The 11,342-nt window shown below is 36.0% G+C and overlaps 1 protein-coding gene across 1 annotated transcript; it reads right to left on the bottom strand.

The window, feature by feature from the left end:
- Positions 1-10,111: 10,111 nt before the first annotated feature.
- On the bottom strand, positions 10,112-11,033 carry LOC104856506 (olfactory receptor 2D3-like). Its single transcript, XM_010615937.1, is given in 2 exon segments — positions 10,112-10,403; positions 10,405-11,033. Coding segments are annotated over 2 exon segments (921 nt in total).
- Positions 11,034-11,342: the final 309 nt, after the last annotated feature.

Raw genomic sequence — 11,342 nt, 5'->3', positions numbered from 1 at the left:
TTCTTCCTCAAACTCTAAGGAATTCTCTTTTGAATTGAATACTCATTGTAAAACTAATATAGAGTAATTTAGCTATGTTTGGAAGAGGAGTGTTGAGATTTCCATATTTTTTAGATGAATTAATCATATTAAAAGCCCGGATAAAGCTGACAGTGTTGTCTAGTGTCACACTTAGTAGCAGTTCAGTTCGTGTGTTTTGCTTCATGTGCACTCTTTTCCTCTCTCTGAGCATCAACTGTTTCAGATAGTTCAGTACTTATCTCTGTATATTTGTATTTAAATGAGAATATTTTCTAGTGTTTAAAATTCAAATAGTAAGGAAATTAATAAAATACAAGTAGAAAGTTAGAACATGTCATGAGCAAGGGTCATGGTAAAATAATTTAAGCAAACAGGATGAAACAGTGCTTTTCTATTTTTCTAAACCTGTCTGGAAATATTTCAACAGTTTTTAAAGGTTCATAATTTTAGCATGTGTATCTAACTTAAATACTATATGAGGCATGCATGTACAATTACATCAAGTAGTAAATACTCCACAGCACATATCATTTTCATGTATGTATTAGTAAATGAATTTTTTTTAAATGAGGAGAAATGCACTTCATTTTCTTGGGAACTTAAATATGCTATATACCTACTAGATTATTTAAAACTATTTTTAGAGTAAAACACATACAACAAAGCTTGGAATTCCACTTTGAAGCTCAAAAATAACATGGTTGATCATGAGTGACACTACTTTTGAGGCATATTGCTGGTTTTGGAATTTAGGTATCTCATTTTATGTGTCATCCCCCCAAATAAAATAGTACTCTATTGATTCATTTATAACAGTAAAAGAAGTTGTTTTTTATTTTGAACTCATAAAAATGGAAAATAAAACAATGGTTATGGAACCAGAGGAGGATGGCTCACAAGAGGGATAGCAGAAGCACATCGATGGATACTGAGCTTCAGTTAGATAGGAGCAGGAAGCTCTGGTGTGCTACTGCACTGTCGAGTGACTGTGGCTAACAGTAACATGTACATCTTTCAAAAGGATAGAAGAAAGGATTTAAAAAGTTCCCACCATGAATAATGATGAATGTTAGAGGAAATAAATATGTTCATTCTAACTTAAATATTATGCTATACTTACAGGTACTGAAACATAATACAGTACCTCACTAATATGTATACATTTTCTGATTTATGTATCAGTTAAAAATAAATAAGAAGTTTTTACATTAAAGTTAATATACTATGCATAGGCAAAAGTCTTGTAAAATTTTCTTAAGATGAATTTTATTCTTTTTTTTCCCCCCAGTACCAGGGATCAAATTCAGGACTTTGCGCTTGTGAGGCAGGCACGGCACCATTCTGGCCACAGAGTTTACTGATCTGATATGTTCATGTAGAATGGACCTGTTTGTACATAGAGATATTCTTTCCTGTATGGAGCAGTGGTAGAATAGAGCATCTTGGGTCAGTTGTTTGAATTCAAAGATCAGAATTCAGCCAATCCACATTAACTGTGTAATTTTGAGCATATTACTTTAGATGTATCAGTTTTAGTCTGCAGCTTTGAAAGATGTAAGTTGAAAAAAATGAAAGACCTATTTCAACATTTAGGGAGGCATTAGGCATATAATCATGACTATATAAATCTTAATTTTTCAATGATTAAATCATCCTGAAAATGCTAAATGATGGTATAATATTATATCACATGGATATTTTGTACTGTAACTAGCTATGTCATCACTGTGATATGTGTACATCTGTGTATGTATTATATCAATAATATTGGACTCTTGGATGTGTGACTGATTTTCTCCCCTTAGTAAAATGCTTACAAGTGGAGCTATGATGTTAAAGTTAAAATTAAATGATTAAAGATTTCTTTAAAATATTAAACATTTTCATTAAATTTTACATGTAAAAATCTATATTAATTTCTTGGTTCTGCAGTCATCTGAACAAAATTATAGAGATTCAGCACATTCCATTAAACAAACAAACAAACAAACAAAAAACAAAGAAAAGAATAATATCCAGAAAACAGCAAAGTTCTGTTGCTGCTGTGGTACCTGGCACCATTTTTTCTATTAGCCTCTTAATTTCTTACATATACAATTTATGTTATTCGCATATTAAGTTTACATTTTTCTTATTGTAGTTCTTTGCAACTTGAAGATTGAGGACACAGATGCATTGGGTATTATATTTAGGCTAATAAGTTCTTTGTAATTTGTTGTGTAACACTTTGATATCACTTTGATAGAATTTTCTCCCTCTACTGGGTGTTGAACCCTGGTCCTTCCCACTGAGCTAGACTTCTCACATGTTGACACAGGCTCTCACTCGCAATCCTCCTGCTCTAGCTTCCAGGTACTCATATTACAGGTGTGCACCCCAACAGCCAGCTTTATGACATGCTCTTTAATGGAGAAAAAGGGGTTGAAATATATGCATAGTAAAAGACATCCATCTTTTCTTTTAAGTATTTTACTGTTTGGATATAATTTTTTCTATTTAGGTAACTATATATTTTACAATTTTTTTCTTACTTACAATTTACATTTAAATTTTAAGATAAACAAAAGTAAAAATATATCAATCTCCTAATAATATTTTGAAATAATTCTTCCGTGTTTCATTAATTTATCCTATCTTCTTCATCAGTTTGTGTTCTATTAAGCCACATTAGCTACCTGCTTAATTCTAGCATATTTTTCCTCCTCATTCTTTTTGAAGACATTTGATTCCATGCACTACATCTTAAAAGCCCACTGGAAATATAATTGTGAGCATATTCAACTTTGCAGTTAATTTTTATTTTGGGAATTTTTACAGTATTTAGCCTTGCTTTTCAGAACATTATATACTGTTATACTTCTGAGTCTTCTCACTTTTGAAAATATTTTTTATTTTACTTGAGTTGATTAGTATGTGAGTGTACTACATAATGTTAAAGGGAGTGATGTTAAAGGGCTAAAGGGAGTGATGGGGAATGGGGAAAAATAAGAAACAAGATAATTCATGTAAAGGTGCAAGATCCCAGTGATGAATGTAAGTGTATGTTATACCTAAAATGTACCAATAAACTTAATAAATATTTTTTAAAATGTATATTCTGATTTTGTGGGGTGGAGCACTCTGCAGACACCTACTAAGTTCATTTGTTTAAAGTCTTGGTTCAGTTCTATTATTTCATTGTTGATTTTTTGTCTAGACGATCTGTCTATTTGTGTCAGTGGAGTATTGAGATCCCCCACTACAGCTGTATTAGTGATTATTTCAGTTTTCATATCCATTAATATTTGTTTCATATAGTTGGGGGCATTAGTATTTGGTGCATATATATTTATGATTGTCATTTCTTCTTCTTTATAGTTCTCTTTACAAGGATGTAATGGCCTCCTTTGTTTCTCTTAATTACTTTTGGTTTGAAATCTTCTGTCTGCAAATAAGATAGATAACCCTGCTTTTTTCTGGGCTCCTCTTGCGTGGAGAAATGTTTTCCATCCTTTTACTTTCAGTCTATGAATTTTTTCATGAATTAAGTGGGTTTCTTGTATGCAGCATATTGTTGGATTTGCTGCTTAATAAATTTTGCTGGTCTTTTTCTTTTGATTGGTGAATTGAGATCATTGATATTGATAGTTATAACTGATATTTATTGGCTTTTCATTGTCATGTTAATTTCCTGTTGTTGGCTCTTTTATTTTTAATTTTTCCCCCTCTTCCTTTAATTTCTTACCTTGCCTGGTATATTTGCTCTGTTGGCCCTTATGGAGTTGTGATTTTTTTTTTTTGAGACAGGGGTCTCACTATGTAGTTGTGACCTGGAACTCACTATGTGGCCCAGGTTGGTCTCGATCTCACAGTGATCCTTCTGCCTCAGCCTCCCAAGTGCTGGGATTACAGGTATGTGCCACCATGCCCGGTAGGAGTTGTGGTCTTCGAGGTCTTTTTCCAGGATATTGTTTAGAATTTCTTGCAGTGCTGCTTTGGTGGTACTGAAATTTCTCAGGTGTTCCTTGTCATGGAAGTATCTTATCTCCCCATCAATTTTGAAAGATAGTATTGCAGGATACATCAGTCTAGGTTGGAGATTATTTTCTTTTAGGAGTTGAAAGACCTCACTCCAGGCTCTCCTTGACTTGAGAGTTTGTGTTGAAAAGTCTGCTGTAATTCTGATGGGCATCTGCTTGCATGTGATTTGATTTTTTTCTCTAACTGCTTGTAGTATTTCGTTCTTCTGTTGGGTTTGGTGACCTTGATTATTATGGGTCTAAGTGTAGATTTTTTTAAATCATGGCTATGTGGGGTCTTATATGCCTCATTTATCTGTATGTCAAATTCTTTTCCTCTGTTTGGGGAGTTTCTGTCAATAATTCTGTGAACAGGTTTTTTATTTCATTTGTACTTTCTCCTGCTATTTCATGGATTAATATCAATCTTATATTATTCTTCTTTGCATCATCTATGAGTTACTGATTTCTCATGATCCCTTACTGTTCTTAAGAGATCTCTCTTTTCATCGTCACTAACAGCTATCCTGTCTTCTATGTCAGATATTCTATCTTCATATTTGCTCATTCTGCTTCAAATGCTTTTGATGGTGTTTTTAATTTGCTGGATGCCTGTTTGAATCTGTTTCACAGATTCCATTTCTTTCCTATGTTGTATTTTCATGGTTTCCATTTCTTTCCTATGCTGGGCATTCATGGTTTCCATCATGGTCCTAAGCTCATCTATTTTTTTAAAATCTGTTTTTGTTCTAGATTCCCTAATATGTCTTTCATTCTTCTTACCATCTCTGTAGTTATCTGGGAAATTATTTCTGCTTTGAAATTTTCTAGGGCCAAATTTATCTGTTCTTTTTTTTTTTTTTTTTTACTTCCTGTGCTATTGATTCAGGGTCTCCAGAAGGTTGACTGTCAGACTTTTGCACCTCATTCCCCCAGAGTTTTCTTTTGGTGAGCTGTAAGTCTGTGTTTGTGCCTTGTTCAAATGTCTTCTCGTTTGTATTTTTGTTATTGGTACTGCCATTGGTTTAATTCCTGGGTTAATACTTCAGTCTTCTAGATATAGCTGGTCATTAGGTTTTGGGTTTCTAATTACTCTGATGCATTCTCATTTTCATAATATCAGGGTGGACAACTGATTAGATCAATCATAATACCTTAGCCCAAGTGATAGAATCAGTGACAATAGCGTCAAGCACAGTTTAGAAAATGACAGTATGTGGTAGTTATTTATCTATCACTTTCAATGCTGTTCATTAAATCAAAATTGAGGACCAGCCCAAAATATGTTTATAGTGAATAAACTCTTCAGTATAGCAACTTTACCCTTCAGGATGGGGACTTGGAAGGAGTTGGGGAGGGAGGGATAGATTAGGAAAGGTTAGAAGTGAGGCCAGAGAACACAGGAAGATCACTCAAACTCTAGGAAGCTGTTGAGGAGAAGAGGAGAAGACAGAACAAAATATACACAAGAAAAGAACAAACTAACAGAAACAGAAAGACTAGAGACTGTAATCACTTTCTTTTAAAACTAATGACAATCAGCTGGGCATGGTGGCACACATCTGTAATCCTTGCACTCTGGAGGCTGAGGCAGGAGGATCGCTGTGAGTTCAAGACCAGCCTGGGCTATATAGTGAGTTCCAAGTCAGTCTCTATATAGTGAGACCCTGTCTCAAAAAACTAATGACAATCAAGAGAAGGAAAAAGAGAAGAAAAAGAAAAGAAATAATATAAAATTGAATGAGGACATTAACAGGAACAAAAAGGGAGAGAAATGAAGAATAGGATGGGAGAGAGAGGAAGAAAAGAAAAAGAAGAGAAAAAAAGGAAAATATGAAGAAGAGAAAAAGACATAAAACTATTTATAAAATGATTAAAGATAAGAGAAAAACATTATTTTGAAAAGAAAATATATAGATAGAGGGCCTCCTTCAGGGTTTACCTCTGTTGACATAATAGAAAGTGTGGGGAGGAGTGTGCTGATCTAAGATAATTAGTCTCAGCTTTAAGCTGACTTTTGGCCCCAGATGAGATCTCTGACCTCTTGGCTGGGTTGAACTCTGTAAGGTTCTACTGCAGATTCCAGCTGTCCTTCCCCTGAAGATAGTTCAGGTTCCAATGTGAGGTGCTGGTCCCTCCAACTTACCAGCTACAGTGGTCTGGTGTGGATTTATTGTAGAGATTTTCTTTTCCAGTGGGCTTCAGTTTTCATCTAGGAACCTCAGAGAGGCTCTCTTTCTCTTGTTTGTGGTGGGGGGCACACAAACATGGCTGAGTCGGTGCCCATGAAGCTGGGCTCCTGTGTTGCTCCTCACCAAAGGTGTAGGCTCACTAGAGTATTGAATGCTGCTACTGGGCTCCTCTCTGAATTTAATTTCTTGTCATGCCCAGTGGATTCATTGTGTTGGGCTTCCTGGGGTTGTGATCTTCACTGTCTTTTCCTAGGATATTGTTTAAAACTGTTTGAGGTGCTGGTTTGGTAATCATGAAGTTCTTCAGGTGCTCTTTGTCATGCAAGTATCTTTTTCTCCATCAATTTTGAAAGATAATTTCAAGATACATCAATCTGGGGTGGAGACTGTTTTCCTTTAGAGCTTGAAATTCATTACTCTCCTCTCTTCTTGCCCTGTGCGTTTATGTTGAGAAGTCTGCTGTGATTCTGATGGATTTTCCTTTGTATGTGCTTTACTTCTTTTCTCTAACTGCTTATAGAATTTTGTTCTTCTGTGGGTTTCTGGAATCCTAACTATTATATGCCTAGGTATAGATTTTCTTTTTATCATGGCTAGTTGGAGTACTGTAAGCCTCACTTATCTATATGTGAAGTTCTTTCCCGCTATTTGGGAAGTTTTCTGCCATTACTTCTATGAAGAGTTTTTTTTTTAATGTTTTCTGCACTCTCTCTTGTTTCTTTTTTTTCTTTCTTTTTTGGTTTTGTTGTTGTTGTTGTTGTTGTTGTTGTTGTTGTTGTTGTTGTTGCTGTTGTTTGAGACAGGGTCTCACTATGTAGTTGAGACTGAACTGGAACTCACTATGTAGCCCAGGTTGGTCTCGAACTCACAGCAATCCTCCTGCCTCAGCCTCCCGAGTGCTGGGATTACAGGCATGTGCCTGGCTTCCTGTTTCGTCATTGACTCTATTAATTAAGTTATTCATCTTTCAATCATCTAGCAGCTGCTGGATTGATCTCTTGTGTCCCTTACTATTGTTAAGAGATTTTTCTTTTCCTGGTCAATAATTGCAATTCTATGTTCTATATCTGAAATTTTGTTCTTGTATTGACTCATTCTGCTGCCTGAAATTTCAGTAGAGTTTTAATCTCCTGGAAATCTGTTTACATCTGTTTTATGGATTCCATTTGCATCCTATATTGGGATTCCTTCATGTTTCTTAGCTCTCCCTTTTTTATTAACCTGTGTCTGCTCTAGATTTATTAATCTTGTATTGAAATATGGGCACAATCTCTGCTGTAATCTGAGAAATTATTTTTCATTTCATTTTCTTCAGGTCCTCTTTCATTGCCAGTTCATGGAGTCCAAGTAATTGAGTATCAGATTGTTCCATCTCTTGTCACTTTGGGATTGGCTTGGGTGATCTGGCAGTCTTGTTTTGAGACTTATTTCCTTGTCATCTCATTTCAACAGATGCAACCTGCTGTGTCTTTGTTGAGGAAACATTTGCTCACCCAGTGATCTTCAATTCTCAGAAAGCCACCGAGCAGTCTTTACTCTGCTGCTCCCAGTACACCAAATCCTGGGTTGAGAATGGTGGCTTTCTATATCCTTGAGCTGATCTGTTGTCAGGGTGAGCTTTTGGCTGAGGCCTGTGCACCCTTGAGATGATATCTAGTAAACCTCTAGCTGGGACCCTTATGTAGCTGTTATCTGAGAGGGCCTTTGGCTGGGGGCTGTGTGTCCCAGTTCTTGTTTCCTGGGTAGGCTCCTTGCTAGGGTCTTCAGGTATTTATAAATGGTATCAGGGTGAGCCTCTTGCTGTTGCTTTTGTGTCTATGTAGTTCTTTTCCAGGTGGGCCCTTGGCTATTGCCAGTGGTATGGCAGGACTCTGGATGAAGGTTTTGTGTCTGTACAGATCTTTTCTAGGTGGGCCATGGCTTGGGCACATTTGGTTGCACCTCTGGGTCTTTGCTGGGACCTGCCTGCATCCAGGCCACTCTGGTCCCTGGGATGTGTACACACTTACTGATGGTATGGCGAAATGCCTGTACCTTTATATTTTTATTCTTATTTTTTCCTCATTCCCCTGCCCGTTTTTCAACCCTTCCACCCATATCTATTTACAAAGACTTTGCTTCCATTTTTTGATTTTCTCAAATTAATTCCAAGGACCACATTTTCATAAATTCACCTAGTGATTTATTTTTCTGGATAAAACTTTTGGCATACATTCTTGGACATGTCAAATTTCACTTTTCTTTGTTTTCAGGTACCATCTTAATTGATTTTGTCAGCCCATATTTCTTGCCTAAACTCCAGCCTTATTCAGTATTTGAAGAGGGTATTGCTTGAGTGACAGCAGTGGCTGGGCATTTTTCTGCACTGGTAATACAGAGGTCAGAAAAGCAGTCATTTGCTTTATGGTTGTAAAGTTTGCAATCTCAGAGAATTTAGATGTAAGCAAATAGTTACACACCTCACTTATGTTAAAAGTTATTCCATCACCTAAAAAGAGTGGTGTATTTTTTAGTTGTATCAGGAATCACTAGAGATTGTTTTAAGTGGAAATAACTGAGGTCACCTGCCCTGCTCATTCTGTATTGAGAGCTGTTATTTCTAAGAAGCAACCTGGGAATCATTATAGTAATATTATACAAATTCTGCTGTACATGAGAGTCAAATGCCTTTCCAAGGGATAACACAGTTTTCCAGATTTCTGTATGTTGCCTTGTATCATTTTATATCATGACTTCAATTTGTGTCAGTCAGATTTTCCATTTCTGGGACAAAATATCTGACACTAAAAACTTAATGATGAAGTTGTTTATTTTGGCTCATGGTTTTAGAGGTTTCAACACATGAGTGGCTGACTCCAAGACAGAAACATCAGAGCAGAAAGTCCTGTTGGAAGAAAGTGCTTAACATATGGCATCTAGGAAGCAGAGAGTAGGGAATGAGTGCCAAAGAGAAAAGGACCAGATATGGTACAACAAAATCACACTCAGAAATATGTTTTACTAATCTCTGAGGCGTCTTTCAAGTCAATCAAGTTGAAAATAAAGATTAACCATCACATCTTAAATACTACATTCCAATCTTCAACTGGTTTTTTTTTTTTTTTTTTTTAAGAGTTAAAAGCTGGGGAGATTCTTTAGTATCTGATTCAAGGCAATTTTAAATCCAAACCTTTTGTCTTATCAGACTTTTATTTTGCTAGTTTTCTAATAATATATGTACACTTAGAGAATCTATCACTCATTATTTGATAAATTCCCTCTTTTCTATGTCAGAAATTATTAAATTTGTAATTGATGCCATTTTAGAAATATATCATCATGAAGAATGTATTTTATGTCTATATACTTAGCTGCTACAAATATACCTGGGAATATATAAACATTTCAAAAAATATTTACTAAATGCTTATAAGAAATAATGAATAAATCCATTTGTCAGTATGCAACTTCATATTTGTGATATTGGTTTCTTTATGTAGTTCTTTGTTTAATTTTTTGTATACAGATATATTTTGATTTTTTAAAATTTCCTTTTAGATTGTATGGACTTGAAGAGTAGTGACTGTGTTCACTCTCTTATTTATTTTTTCCTTCCCTTCCTTTTTTCTCTCTTTCTCTTTTTGTTTTATTTCCCCCTCCTCCCTTCCTTTTATTATTTTCTTTCTATTTTTTTCCATGTACTAAGCTGCTTTCTTTTTTATTCTTTTCAATTTCATTTTTAAAATGACTTAATAGTTTAATAGGCAATTTGTTGATCTTATCTGAGGAGAGAAATAGGAAAAAAGAAGGAAGCAAAAATGAGATAGAATGGGATATAAGTAGAAAAAAATGCAAGAAAAGTTCTTCTCTCCACATTCCTGAAATGCTTATCATAATCAGACATCACCACTGCCCATCAGGCTATTTTGCAGTTACTCTCCTGAGAGCCCCTTTAACATCTTTATTTCTCAGGCTGTAAATGATGGGGTTTAGCATGGGTGTCACTGCTGAGTAGAACACAGATATCATTTTATCCCTTTCATTCATTACCTTGGAATTTGGCCTCATATAAGCAAATATGGCTGAACCATAGAAGAGACCAACAACAATGAGATGAGAACCACAGGTAGAGAAGACTTTCAGCCTCCCCTCTCCAGACTGCATCTGGATCACAGTGGAGATGATATTCCAGTAGGACATCAGAATGAGAGACAGGAGCCAGGAGAATTACCACACCCATTGCAAAAATGGCCATTTCTGTTCTGTAAGTGTCTGCTGAAGCCAGCTTCAGGAGGGCAGGAGGTTCACAGAAATAGTGGTTAATGACATTGCTTCCTTGGTAGGGAAGACGCAATGTGAATGTGGTGTCCACTAGGGACACAAAGGCTCCACTGGCCCAAGACCCTACAGCCAGCTGCACACACACCCCATGTGTCATGATGGTGGAGTAGTGCAGTGGCTTGCACACAGCCACATATCTATCATAGGACATCACTGCCAGCAGTGCACACTCTGTGCACCCAACCAGAAGCAAAACAACTATCTGTGTTGAGCATCCAACAAAGGAAATGATTTTCCTCTTCGCCAGGAAGTGGACGAGCACTTGGGGCACAGTGGTGGTAGAAAAACAGAGATCAGCTAAGGATAGGTTTCTAAGGAAAAAGTACATGGGTGTGTGGAGCCTGAGGTCTATGTGAGTGAGCACGATCATCAGTATGTTTCCCAGTACAGTCAGCAGGTAGATGGTCAGAAACAGAAAGAAGAGCAGAACTTGTGTCTTTGGATCCTGTGAGAGGCCCAGGAAAACAAATTCTACCACAGAGGTTTGGTTTTCCTCTGCCATGAATTTTTACTTCTGTTCACAGAAAAGCAAAAAGAAAACAAATATTAATCACCTCTTTGAGAAAGTCTCAGTAAACTATTTTATTAATTAGTATCCAAAATTGTACTTTGGTTAAATCTGAGATTTCTTTTTGTTATGTAGTTTTAACAAACCTCTTTCTGATTTTTTTCTCTTCTTGAATCTTTTAGTAATACTAGTGGGAAAGAATCATTGTGAGTGTGCTATGTAAGCAATTCTTGGTTCTACCCTAGATGACTTGCAGCACTAAGGCTAAAATGATGCTTACAGTTCGACCTTCCTTAATATAGA

Source organism: Fukomys damarensis, unplaced genomic scaffold, assembly GCF_012274545.1.
Source record: "Fukomys damarensis isolate Sample0158 unplaced genomic scaffold, DMR_v1.0_HiC HiC_scaffold_16, whole genome shotgun sequence".
Taxonomy (NCBI): domain Eukaryota; kingdom Metazoa; phylum Chordata; class Mammalia; order Rodentia; family Bathyergidae; genus Fukomys; species Fukomys damarensis.
The sequence above is the reverse complement of the archived record's forward strand: the minus strand, read 5'-3'. Positions and strand labels throughout refer to the sequence as shown.